Genomic DNA, 14347 nt, shown 5'->3' on the forward strand with positions numbered 1-14347 from the left:
CCTAAGTCAGGCAAAATCCACGGAAATGTTATAAACGGGACTGTCAATTTCAGATGCCATGTTACAACGCATGGACGCTTCAGACAACAACGCACATGCATACCATCTTCCCTCCTCAGAACCTACAAACGAGACACATCCTCTGCCCCTCTATCTGTATTCACAGATGAATAGCATCCTCTTATAAACACATCAGCCAGCGTACGTGATTTTTACCTGCGGCGATAAATTTCCCTCTGGGCAGTCAATATCTTGAAGAGTAAATTACGTTCGTGATTTATACGGTACGTCCACCGACTGCACTTTCACATCGGAATCAAATCCTGATCATCGCTCTTTCAACACTAACTTATGATCATTTTCTAACCTCTACCACCATTTACATAAATGTCTTCTCTTGGAACAGTGCCGAGAACTTTTCGCGTGACAGCCTTGCGTTGGTAGCCTTGCCAGGATGTAGGTATTGGTAACCGTTATTTCGCGTGAAATAAAGACCATGAGTCTTGTACTAGCTCTTGTAGGAACAAAAATAAACAGAAGACACAAAAATACATATTTCGCTGTTGAGGGTTCAACATCGTTTTCTCAGTATGATATAACCAGGTAGATTGTCGAATATGTAGAAAATTATTACAATATTTTCAAATATATAATTTCCTCGTTTCAGGGTATGTGTGGTCTGAAACCCAGCCATATGCTTTCAGGCTCTGCGAATATTCAAACAGTATACCTCGTTTGTCAAGAGAAAAGAAAATCCCGGTTAGAAAAGCCCGGATGCTTTAACGCAGAGCTAGTTCTCAAGGAAGGTCTACGGAGACACCATGCGTGCATTTCATCAATTAGCGGGCTCTTCACCACCGCTTGCCTCGTAACTCTCAAGTTGACCACAATTTGCTGCAATCCACGCCAACATCAATGGCTGATGTCTTCAGTCTCTACACAGGGTCAGAGGTCGGCAGCAGTAACACACAACGCAGGGCCGTAATTCGAACGTGTTTCTAATTTCATTTGCTGTAAAATGCATCGTGCACTTGAAGAATTTAACTTCCCCTGAGAAAATCCGAAATGGTGGCAGTGAGTTCCAGACGTTGGTTCAAATCTCTTGGTGAATAAAATCGAGTGCTTAATGCTTCTCAAGTAAGCTTCGCCACCAAGCCTTCAAAACATCAGCCCCCGACGCGATGAAAGATATTACACGTAACACTCCCCCGAACCGTTGTCAGCAATTGATGTGTTGGTTGCGGTGACACGGAGCTCTTGCCACACAATTTTGTGAGATGTTTTTTACCCTGTCATTTTCAAACAATTGCATGGTACAGTGCACGAATTGAGGCCAGTACATGAACATGCACCGGTGATGCACCAGATTGGTCACTCTTACTGCTCTTATCCGATTTTTATATGTAAGAGTACCCGTTTAGCACCTAAAATAATGAGCTAAGACTACGATATTTGTTGTGTGTAACATGGGTTAACTTTTTTCAACTAGAGAAACATTATAGACTGAAAGTGTGGCAAAGTCATTCATAGAGAATACTATTTGCATCATATAATTGAGAAAACACCGTACAAAGTCGCGGATGTAATTTTAAGGTAGTTCGCACTTCGGCAAATGAAACGCTCAAACTTTTGCTCAAAATTTCCTGTAGCAAACTTTAAAACATTCTCTTTTCAAATCAAGAATAAAAAACAAGGGGTCTATTTGCAAAAATTGGTACTGGAGAAACTAATTACTCAATATTTACCAATATATTTGAAATTCAAAATGGCCACAATAGCTGTTACCTCTATGGGCCGGCGAAAATAAAATTCCTAATTTTCACAAAACTAAGCTGGCGAAACTTGACTTACTCCATATGCTTAAAAATGAGCCCCAACAAGTGGTTGGCTAAAAGAATATTGTAAAAGATTGACAGTCCGAATATCTGTTCCCAAGACACATTTTATTTTAAGCGGAGCGTTCACGACATTTCAGGCACGTTATCCGTTGCGTCAGCGCAAATGACAAAGCGACTTGAATTTGTTTAAAAACTAATGCGGCTAAAATGATATTTTCTATGATTTACATCTCTAATTAATTTACTGATAAACATTGTTCTCTACTAGGGTGTAAAACAATGGTTCCTAACTGAGCTTAAAGTAAACAAATTTGGCTCGTGCATGTGACAACGATAAGTTCGTGTCTACGTTCATTCATTCACATTCTATGTTTATATCAAATTTCGCCTTCACGCCTAACTTTGAAAACACGCCTGATCCATTAAAATTCATCGACTGTTTAATTTGTCTCGACGCAAACCAATAAAGTACCTCATAATAAGCATGCTTAAAGATACAATAGCCGGAACTTTGATAACATATATTTATAGAAATCAAGAACGTTCGCCTTTGATAGGAATGCCGTTGCAATACAAAGTATTGGTCTTGCAACTTGAACACACCGCTTCAACCCATTGTGAACAATATTGTTGAAAAATGATTTCAAGTTCGGTCTAAAATTCTGTTGTTCACATTGCCACTAGACGCCATTGTTAAGGCTTTGTGGACCACAGTCACTGCCGAAGTCGACAGCGCTTTTAGTGCTACATTAAAAGCCCTGTAGACCGTGACTACGGCGGTGCCTGTGGTGTGGACACGTATAGAGTAAAAGTTACCAAACGCAAAATATACACATAAAGCCAGAGTCACACATGAACAACTAGCACTTCGAAACGGCTTGTTGGATAATACGAGAAAACTTATTATCATGACAAATGGAAAACAAAAGTTATAGAGAATGGAGCTTTGACCGAGTAATGCAGAAACGAAGTGTTCGTATATTTCTCAAGCCTTTTACCCCGTGTGTTTAATTTTGAACGGTCGCTGTCACCTTGAAATGAACTTGTAACTGAGAACGGAAAGTCAATGATTGACAGTTGGTCTACTAACATGTGGATTACAATGTCCTCGAGGGAAAGTTTTAAGCTCGCAGTAAAATAGCTCGGCTGTCGTTTCGTCCAGAGGAAAATAATCGCTGGAAACCTACCGGAAAGTATTTCTAATCTTACAGAGGCAGTTGAGATTGTTTGGTACGGAAGTGTTGAAGTATACCTACTAAGTTGTGGTATTTGATGTCAGCCTGTGTGGGAACATTTGATGGAGGCTTTTCGATAAAGACCAATATATGATCAAAATGCTTCCCCGAAAAGTATGAACATGTCTAAGGTATATAAAGCCTCGGAAGTGAAAGAATTAAACTTTTCCTCAAAAGGAATCTTTCTACCATGCTCTTTCAGAATCAAGATCAAAAATCGGGGGTTAGATTTTCGAAAAAAAGACAGACGGTGAACTCTTTTTTCGCACCAAGAGCTTCAAAATGAGCCCCCCTCCAAATGGTAGATCAGCCTGAGAAAAGAATTGTAAAAGTTTCAGAGTCCGTATTATCTGTCCCAGAGGCGCGTTCTACCTTCACAGCGTTATCAATAACACAACTAAGAAACTGTAAGTTAGTAATATGTCCAACCATTAAGACTATATTCAATAGCTATGAAGTGATCTATCACTTTCTAAAACGTGCGCATTATCACTAGGCTGTCCAAGGGCTTCCTCGCTGCTTTCGTAGGGAGATAGGAGCATTACGACGAATATTGACAGGGGCTTATTAAGTAAGTCTGACTGGAAAATAAGCTACAATGGTCTTCCTACCATCACTGTCACTGTTTAGGTCGATTACATAAACCGAACACAACAACACCGTGTGGTCCGATCGCTCATGGGCAATGTAGGGCGAACCTGCATTTCATACGGCTGATGGTGTATTAGCTAAGACGACAAATTGATGTAAACAATGGTTTTAAAACCAATGTCTCTCAGAGTTCACATCGATTTGTTTCTCAGCAATAGAGATTGTTAAAAGATTTAGTCCAGCTCGAAAACAAAACTGAAAATGCGTTGCCCAATGGTTCCTACTTGGAATGTAACGCGGTAGCGCAAAAGTATCGATGAAGACATTCAGCACGCTTCATTTGTAGGGCTCGCTGCTCTTAATTGCGACCTCAATGCGAGTTCTAAACGCTTACCAGACAGACTGTTCTGTTTCTTGAAATTTGTCATGCGGAAATAACTTCGCCTGCGCGACCCCCAACGGACTGCAAGGTAGACATAGATTATCAATTTACCAGCACTCCCCTCCCCCGATTTTAGCTTTTTCCGCCCCCGGCAATATTTAGTACATGGCAACCTCAATGCTCCAATCAGAACTCTACGAATCCCGAGAGAGTCTGCGCACGCTCCGTCTACCTGCTGACGACTAAATTACACTGAACAGAGATTCCTGTCCCAGCCTAAAAACACAGGACGAATTTAGGTCAGGGCACAAATGTAATTATCATTTTTATGAATACAAACTGTGGCTTTGTTGACAGTTATAGCTTCGTAAAATTAGTATTCTAACCAGGATAGAGGGCCCATTCATTTGATAAAATTGGAATTATAATGAATAACTGAAATAATAATTATTTAAGAATGAGTAATTGAAATGGAATATGTTTAATGGAAGGTGACATTGGTTGTAAGCCACGATAGTCATCGGTCCATCTTTCACTGTATATTTCCATATTATTTTTATAAATTTTCTTTATTCGCACTGATATTGTTTTATTCCTGAAACTCTAACAAAAACTTGATCCTGATGTCGGATACAATAATTTTAAAGGCACTTCTGGAAACCTGAACAAAAATCTCTACTTAAGTTACACAGGTCTTTTAGCTGATTTAAGTCTCATTTATCGTCGACACAGAAGACTCAACACGATAAAGTCAACAATGCTACCGTTTCATCCTTCAAGTTTACCTCGACCCTGCAGTGTTATTCTTGGTGTTCCAAAGAATTCCGGGTCCTGCTTTTATCCCCTGCAGGGCGGGAGGGGGGAGGCAGGTGATAACGTGTATTGTTATCTTCCAGTGATGGAGTCAGACATGCACCGCCTCTCAAGAAGGGATAAAACTACAAAAAGTGTAGAATAAAATTGACAACAAACCGACCAGCGGGGAGTAAAAGCACTTGTGACAAGGAGGAATAGAAATCACAATTTGTTGAATCCTCAGGCCACAGGAATCATTGATTCCTCCACGTGACAAGTGTTCTTATTGCCCGCTGGTCAGTTTGTAGTCAGAGTCAGACATGCTAGTCAACGGAGTCTTTCAAATTTTGAACTTGAACCTTGTTGTCAGGAACATGCGGCTGATGACACCCCACACAAATATTACACAGCAATTTAGATAAGACAGCACAGCTGATAATTGAAAATGCCTTCCCTGTTAGCCTCGCGTTGTACTACAGATTACGGTGTCACCCCACGTGTTCACTTTTCAAGGTTTGTCTGCCCAACCGCATCATGAGAATTTGCTGTGATGAGCGGACACTCGCACCACGCCCTCCCCATCAGCCAAATTGTCGTAAACAGTAATTGATGGGCCAGACTCTCCAGAAGCCAGTCTACCACTCAATAAGCACTATTATCATGCTATCATCGGGTTGTAACAAGATTCGACACGGTAATGGACCTACCTGAGGGCCTGACCAGACAATTGTATGATTGACATATTATGATTTGCGTAAATATTTAAAAGTTTCCAATCTGCGTTGTCAATGTTTATTTCAAGCAAATGTTTACGCCACTTTCTTGTGTCAACATACACGCATGCTCGGTAGCGGACCGCCAGTGGTTGGTAATAATTGATTGGCAACTTCCCAACGACATTCGCCAGTTAGCGTGTTCCAATGGTATCTTATTAAGAAAACGCGCTCGTGTTTTGAATGGAACGAGTCTACCAAGAGCAGACCCACTAACCATGTGATTGTTTTTTCCACAAGGCCTTTTGTTGGCAACAAGTGTGGTCTCTGTAGGTCTCATCGAATATGCTTGGAAGATACACAGATTCCTTAATACTGAGTGGAGTGTCAACACACGACTGCAACTGTACGCGGGATATTTCTTATCAGCTAAACTAATGCGCTAAACACCAAAATCTATTACCCATCAATTAGTGAACCTTGTATGTGTATAAACAATCTTCCGACACAGAAACTTTACTCGACCCCCTGTTTCTCTCTCTGCTGAGACTGCTCTGTTTGATTCATAACAAGGAGCTGTTTACGAACACAACAGAAAAACAGAATACACCGTCAGCTGGTTGCATGTGAACGTCGGCTTTCACAGGCTGTGACTTTGCTTGCAAAAGCTGCGATTTATAACTTGCAAGCGACCGTGCCCCGTTTTCTCGTTTCCTATTTTGCACTCAATGTGATTGGCAGAACCACTCCCTTGCTTTTCTCGAGGTTCTATGATTGAAGGGTGCCAGTCTGAGAGAGATTTAAATGAGGGAAAAAGTCGAAAAAGCAGTCTTTTGTGAGGAGTGAAAAGAGTAATTCTTAATGCTCGCCAGTTACCCAGTGAATTTGCCGGGTATTGACTATTCTTGTATTTAACTATAGATGCGTCAGGCAAATAAATATGTTGCATGTCCCTTGCAGTGCTCCAAACAGATAAAACTGGTTGCAAATTTTGACACAGAACACTTACCGATAACTGGTGCGGGATAGCCTCTTCGGTGTCGATGTACACGAAGTCCATGTGGTGTTTATCTGCCAATCGCCTGTCATCTGTTTCAACGACCAGTATGTCTTCGGAAGGGTCCTGGTTGAATATACGCTCGTCGCCGAATTCGGCTCGGAAAACCAACAGAAGAACCAAAAAAGACAAGAAGATGACCTTGAGAACGAGCAGCGTGCGTTTCATGGTTGACCTTGGCAGACGGACCAACATTTCATCGTCTGCCAAGCCGGGGAGAGTTCTACCAGGCTCTGCGGTACTGTTATCACAAAGCCTTATCGAGTGGACGATGTTCGGGGGTGTGTAAAGCTGTATTCGGATCACGTTCTCAGCGATTCTTGATCTTACCCAGACGGACTTTACAGTCGTTTGAATCCTGGATATTACTCAGTGTCTGCAGGCGATGTCAGCTACCACGGTCTAGAGTTTCCACGGGATAATCCTCTTCCGACTTACAAAAAAATCCTGCGCTCCATCAAACATCAAACAAGGCGTGTATTCTGTTTCTGAAAAATCCCGATTGTTCGGATTTTCCTCGGCACACAGGTATATTTCTTTCGCTGCCGTGGCGTATCAGCAGGTTTCTCGACCAGCATGTGCATTCATACGCGAGGGTGTGCACACAATTCACGCCAGACCATCGGTAAATGGCAGTCTGAAAATAACAGAGAGAAGAAAATGTATACAGAGCGCTATAGCTTCTCCAAGCAAACGTAATACAGTGGTTTGACAATTGTATAAGTCTATGGACATGTAAATAGCTTCTAAAATCTCTCTCTCGTTTTGTTGCTAATTACATTACAACCGTTATGTCCATTGTGAGCTTTTGTGTACTCTACTGCAAGCGAGTTATTCACTGTGTTTTTTTGAAATCCACCGGGTAGCTCTGGTAGCAAAGTTTACAGAGCTAATTACTATTTTGTCAATGGGTCCAAGTTGTTTGCCAAGATGCGTCGATAACATGGAAACTGGGATAACGATTGCGCAAAATCAGACAGACGCGGTAATTTTGACCGTATGAAGACATACGCCCTATAGGAAGACGTCCAAACCCCAGAGTTGAACAACATGTCTGTGCAGTTCTTAATTCAACCTCTATAAGGTAGCTGTCTGCGACACAACCCAGACTCTCACAAAAGGCATAGTGTTTTTGACGTTGCACTCTCGTAAACTGCGCTCTGGCCTATCTGTATGGTTTCTCAGACGGACCGTGCAGTTTAAACCTTGCCTACTGACGCCTGGTTAAACTCTTGCGCGCTTGCAAAATAGAGGTTTACTCCCATGCCTGAAACTATACACCCGCACGAGTACCCCTTCTTGTAAACCAGTCTACGAAGGTGTTTAAAGCATAAAGAACTGGCTTGTAAGTTTTTTTACATTGTATTTCAAAACCCGGCAGAGAAACTGACACACAGCAGGGATACATTATAACTCCATTTGACTATCCTATCGCGGTACCGGGTTGGCAGAATATAATAAAACCATTCATTCGCAGCCGTCTTTGAGACGGCAAATTTTGGAAAGTTTGTAACCCTAACTACAAAGAATATTTTCTTTTCCATTCTTCTCTGTTTTCCCTCAAAAATTTTGAAGGACGATCAAATTAGCCCCTCAAGTGTTCCACATTGTGAACCACCCTACCTCGACACCGGCCAGGCGACAAGATTCGCTTCAGTGGCATTTAGCAACATCACGGTGTACCCTGACCAAGCACCCTGGCCGCATTCACCGAACTCCGCTCACAAAGAACACGTTCAAACTGTAAAAGGTCTTTATGATCACGCGGATGTCTCAGTAATATCTTTTTGACATTGCCCGCATGGGCCTTTTGTCCTCAGATATACCCAATAGGGATGTACACAGCGATGCTTACCTTCGCACTAAACCATGACTATATTCAATTAACTCGATCGGTCGACTAAAACCCCGGCTGTCTCAAGTTGAACGTAGCTGTTGGCAGACGTCGTCATCGATCGATTAATGTCCACTGTACTGAGCACGTCGGGGTAGACGTAGACCACAACTGTGCGCACCCATCACGCATGTTGCCATTTGTCAACCCTACGTGTCATCATTCGATGTCATACAGCGACGTGACTCTTTTGTATAACGATTGTCAGAGGCGAAGGAGTCACAAAAATAGGCTAAGAAGCCAGTGCAAATCACAAGCTTGCCGGATAACAACTGCACCGTTCGCTCACAGTCCCACTTAACACGGGCAGTATATCAAACCTCGACCAGGTCACGTGATTACAGCATATAGGTCCGAGCTTCCCCGTGTGATGTGCTTCCTTGACGGTTACTATGTGACATTGCATTGGGTGATAATTGCATGCTGCCACCTATGGGACGTCACCGGATGTGACTTCTCTGCCTCTTGTCACTCCACGATAGACCACAGCGTAGCAGATCACGTATTCTTCGAATCAAGGGCATGCAAATTCCGCTACCACGCTCTAATGGACAACCTTCACGTATTATGTTTTTTATCCCCAAGGATTGTAGCCAAGTTTCTCGGCCTGTTGAACATCCCTATTGAATCTGTGTACACCTTACCGCGCGCGGCATGTTCTGTTTCACGTCATGTACGTTTTTGATACATACTCTGAATTTCTCTTTGTTAGTGAAGGGTCAACCAGGCGTAAGATACATGGCACACCTACTTTGGTGCCCTAGCAACAAGCTAGTTACAAAGACATACACAATTGGAATTACTTAACGATGTATACAATATATTGTGCGGTTTTATTTTCGGTGAAAACTTGGACTTGGTAAGTTTTTATTAGTGATCTGCGCAGTAGCGCCGTAAGATAGAGACCGACGGAGGGATGGCAGGCCTCAATAGAAATGGGAAACAAATAGTAAACAAACAAACAAACAAACCAAGACTCGAAAACAATGCATAGCCACTTCTCTCCACATATTCTAACTTATACTAAACTCTCACTTAGCATAGGTCAACACTGAAGCATATCATCGTACATACCATTAGTTACTATAGCGACCGCCCTATTAACCTTTTGACCTACACGCCGTACTGTAAATCTCGTGTAGTTTTCAATAGTCAGATTGGCTCTATAACAGTGAAATAGAGTTTAAGCTTAAGGCGTTATATTGTACTTATTCTATTTTTAGATCTCGGAGACATGAAGTCTTATTTTTAGTTTTTCTCATGGTCTTCTTGGGATTGGTAAATTTATGAAAAGTGGCCTCGTACTCTGAATTGACGAAAATAGAGCAGATTTCTTCCGAATATGAACACAATGCCTCTACTTACCAGCCAAGGATGTGTCGGTTTCTATGCTGAGCTAAACAATGTATCGAATTTGAGAAACTCCCCTTGTCACTGCAACGGTATCGGTTTCCGGCGCATGCGTCCAGCTGATAAAGCGGCCGTGACTTTGTCGTGCACTTGGTTGCCAGCTAATTATCTAACTTTCCTTGGAAATGAGCCTATAGAGCCAGACAGCATAAGACTTCCACCATTGCGCGACCTGAAAACACAATGTATCGGATGACGTTGAACCTGAATTCTTTACGCCGAGGACAAATCTGGTTCGCATTTAGGCAAATTGACGAACATGCTGGGAGAATGGGATGGTATCCTTGGGCGCGCTGAGGTCACCCCAGTGTGATGTATATGTATCTGATTGAAAATTAAATGATGTCCAAATGGCAAAGTCTCGTGGGAAATACCCTAATATACCGCGAGACCTCGCGTCCACGGGCGAGAAATTAGTTCCGAAAAGGACGAACTTTTTGTCGTGGGCCGGCCTCGAACAAACCCACATGTGCTTTTATATTACACTGTTGGTTTTGATCAACAATACGCAACGTTTAATGATACACGATTACGTATAGCATTGCCACGTGTCATATTAACAACAAAAACTGTTTAAAAGTCGAAATGGAAAACTGTAATCTGCTGTTTCAACTGACCGCGATAAAATTGATTGCCATGCGGCAGTGTGCAATCATGTATAAGTCGAGCTCCTCACGAGCATCTCAGGGATGGCATCGCAGAGTGCATGGCATTCTGTTGCCACTTGAAGTAATGGCAATGGATGCATGGTAAGAATTCCAAGTGATACGTGAGGTTTCCCATTCCATGTTTTTGAAGTGTGCGTATGTATGTTTGGAACTTGAAATTGTCCGCACATGGTGACCTTGATAATCTGCGAAAGTCTCTTTTGAGTGGCAGATAGCGAAAAAATCCAAGCGAAAAGACGATCAGTATGAGAAAATCGGACTTGGAGGGGAGAGAGACTCGGAGGGGGCGGGGCGGAAGGGAGAGCAGCTTACTAAAAGGAACATCTATATAGCAGGAAAGGTATAAATAGACAGGCGCTAATAGACCGTGTATATTCTGGAAATCGTCAGGTCCGAATGGGATTGCGTTGAACGCAAAGGCGGGTAAAGGTAACTACGCTATATTGGGCACGTCTGTGGGATACGTTGCGGGACAGTAGGTTTCATCAACAAATCTTGAAAATTATATCACAAAAGTGGTTCTCGAAACCTCCTGATGACTCCTAAAAGCCAAACACTGCGGTTCTATGAATAAATGTTTATTTCAGGTTGACGTTTGAGCTGTGCAAAAGTTGAACTGTGTTTAGAATTTCCCACGCTCGTCTATCGACACATCGCATCGATATGTAGATTGGTCTTTGTGATTGGTGGCAGGCAGAGGCCAATATTCAGTTGACTTGCAACTTGTGTGTTCTTCAGTCGGAGACAAAAAACTTGTGTCGTTCATCGACGGACAAAAGAAATCTTACATGTGTTGGTTAATTTATTTCATTGGAGATGTAACGAGATATCGCGTTATTACAGGTCTTCTGAGTTTGTAAACATGGTATTTGAAAACCTTGTGTTTTATTATTGGGAGAGTTCTCCGTAATCCCCCGCGACTCGAGGGAAAGATTTTCGGACACGTACACTCAAAACTTGACATTCTTTTCTCGTCTCTATCATTGTGTAGGTCAATTTTAAACACTGTTTTTCTCATACACTTAACATGGAAAATGGGGGCCGTGTTGGATTCACTTTCAAAATCAGTAAATTTCGGTAAAAGTGCGTTTTTAAATCTACCATTGCTATTAGTGGTTATTAAAGAGTGTAGTTTGAAAAAGGAAAACTCCCTTACGACGTGAAAATCACCACATACCATGTAACGTCGAAACATCTTTTAAACGTACATGTAGTTTTATAGACCTTTTGTCTATGATAGTATGCTGGGAGCACAATCGGCATGAAAGAGACTTGACCGAGTATGAATTTTTTACCCCTCCAGGTTCGCCGGGTTTCTGACGTATCCGTCTACGTTGTGTTTCACCCAATGGAAAAGACCTTTTATGGTCGTGCAAGGGGATATAATCTGCGGGCTTATGTTGAAAGGACAATTTTAATTACCTTCTTCAATTCTAAAACATAACAGTTGCGCTTTGTCTGAATAGCTACGTAAGTTTGTTATACCTTACTTTGATGTTCAGTGACAAAACGTACAGAGACAACATAAAAGAAGTTTTATGTTTGCAAGCAAGGGGTGTATCTTACGGTCGGTCGTTATTACCAATTTCAATGTAATTGACTTGCATTTAGGGCATCGGTCGAGGTAGCCGACAAAAGAAAACGCTTTATATTTTATGGAGGAATAAAAAGGTTAACATGACTACAGTGACAAAAAAAAAAACTAGGGTCACGGATGCAGTGGACAGAAGCTATAAAATTGAAAATGAAGAAAGCAAACAGTTTTAACATAACCAACGCCTATTCGGTAAATGAAACCTTAGTGTTGTGTACACACCATGACCAACCGACAACATCTGTTTATGCTTATTTTTTGAATTGTGCCATTATTTCAGAGTTTCCTGAATCTATCGGAATGCACAAAGAATGTACTATGGGATACAAAGCCTATTCAAACAATAGACTAGTAAGGTACGACCTAGACATCAACCGTACATGAACAAGAGCTTGGCCTTAGATCTGCAGGTAAATGGCATTTCACACAGTAATTCAAAACCACTCTACATAGAAGTCTTTACCATACCTTTGTCACTGGACGATTTCGTTTATGGACTTATGTCGAATGGTTCAAAATAAATACCCGTAGGCTGCGTCTGTGCGCCCTAGTAACAGGGAGATTTTTTTTTCAAAAGTAAAGTTTCCAGCCGTCAGCTTAATGGAATACAGCATGTTTCAAATAGGTTTCTAAGGGGTATAATCACGTGATCAGAGTCGGGGTCGGTTGAATCTGTTTGCGGAATGAAGAAAAACAAACAAAAACAAATACAAAATCAATCTGATCGGCTCATACAATCAAAACTTTGAGATTCGTCGGATTGTCGGTAAGACAGCTGCCGCGGTGACTTGTCAGATGCGGGATTTCAGTTCCGTGCATCTTACGACATCACCGGTAAATGAGACAACTCAGGTGCGAGTTGAAACGCCCGCTGCGTCAAGCTATCAACGCGGCCATTAATGCGTAAAATGCAAACCGCTAGCGTCGACAAGTGGGTTTAAAACCCTAAGTTTGCACTTTCATAGCACACTTATACACGCAAATATATGTCACTTTGGGTTTGTGATCAGAAGAGAGCAGACTTGTTTTATATTACAGCTACTGTGCAAGGGATGAAATGTCATTGACCTTTTCTCAGTCTCCACATGAAGAATACGTGCATTGGGAGAGAGAGAAAGTGAAAGGAAAGTAAAAGGACAGACGCGGATTGACGTCGACTAAATTACACTTTACAGAATTAAAGGAGGGGATGACAGGTATCGAACTTGAAAGTGACGTACAGTCGTTTACCAGTAAGTACTGTACTTTCATCACATAGGAGGGAAGTTACTTTCATCACAGTGGGAAGTTACTTTTATCACGTAGGTAGGAAGTGAGACAATTACCTGTTGATATCTATATAGGATGCGGTCTGTCGTGAAAGGGGCACTCAACTCCTATCGCATGTCAACACGGAGGTGCCCGGAAATTGACATGACAATGGAGAGACCACCGCAGCGTCGTTGTGTGATTGATTGCTCTGGTAGGACACTTCGTCCATGAAAAACAAAGTAGTAGGCAAACAAACAAACGAAAACAAAGTAATTGGCAGTCAATGCATGTAGCTTGTCTTTCATTCTTAAACCACAACATTCTATGGTGCATGGTTGTGCATATTAAGGAGAACAGAATGCCGGGACTCGGTTCTGGTAAACAATGTTTGTCTGCCTGTCATACAAAAAAAAAAATTCTGTAATTATGGACGACGGAGTTACCTGCATGAAGTCATCAACATGCATTTAGTTGTGAACCTGCTCACACGGTATTAGAATTTATATCCTTGTTGTTGAGGAAAGTATGGAATTAATACACACATACGATTTAGATACCTAATATGTTTCTTTCAATACCGAATTGCTACACTGCGTCACTAACATGGCAGCCTTGAACTAGCTCAAAAGGCATTATTTTGCACAGTGAAGTGGGGAATTTTACAGCAAATGTTGAATATTCGAGCTCTGCGTATTTCGGAAACAGGTTCTCAGAACATTCCATGTCGCAATACAGGCCCGTCGATCTTCATCCCGTTACTACTGCCTACACGTCGATGATCAACTCACAGGCGCTCCTTAGCTGGGTAGTCTGCTAAGTAGATCGATTTTCGGCTCGATCTATCGATTCTGTAGTCGATATGCCTGCCACTGCTTGTTACCCAGCTATGGAGCGCCTGTGGATCATCCCATGTACTTAC

The 14347-nt window shown here is 41.9% G+C and overlaps 1 protein-coding gene across 5 annotated transcripts in view; it reads right to left on the reverse strand.

Moving 5' to 3' along the window:
• LOC139142724 (probable methyltransferase-like protein 24) overlaps positions 1-14347 on the reverse strand; it is a 40504-nt gene that overhangs the window by 25710 nt on the left and 447 nt on the right. Inside the window, exons 2-3 of one of the 5 annotated variants that reach the window (XM_070712827.1) lie at positions 9871-10087; positions 6564-7248 (exon numbers count right to left, since the gene is read on the reverse strand). In XM_070712827.1, the coding sequence (XP_070568928.1) occupies positions 6564-6806 (243 nt within the window). In that variant the 5' untranslated portion in view covers positions 6807-7248; positions 9871-10087. Of the gene's footprint in view, positions 1-6563; positions 7249-8234; positions 8255-8466; positions 9150-9870; positions 10224-14347 lie in introns of those variants that run through there. The other 4 variants (XM_070712826.1, XM_070712830.1, XM_070712829.1 and 1 more) reach the window with 4 other exon arrangements.

This window comes from Ptychodera flava, chromosome 10 (genome assembly GCF_041260155.1).
Source record: "Ptychodera flava strain L36383 chromosome 10, AS_Pfla_20210202, whole genome shotgun sequence".
Classification (NCBI taxonomy): Eukaryota; Metazoa; Hemichordata; class Enteropneusta; family Ptychoderidae; genus Ptychodera; species Ptychodera flava.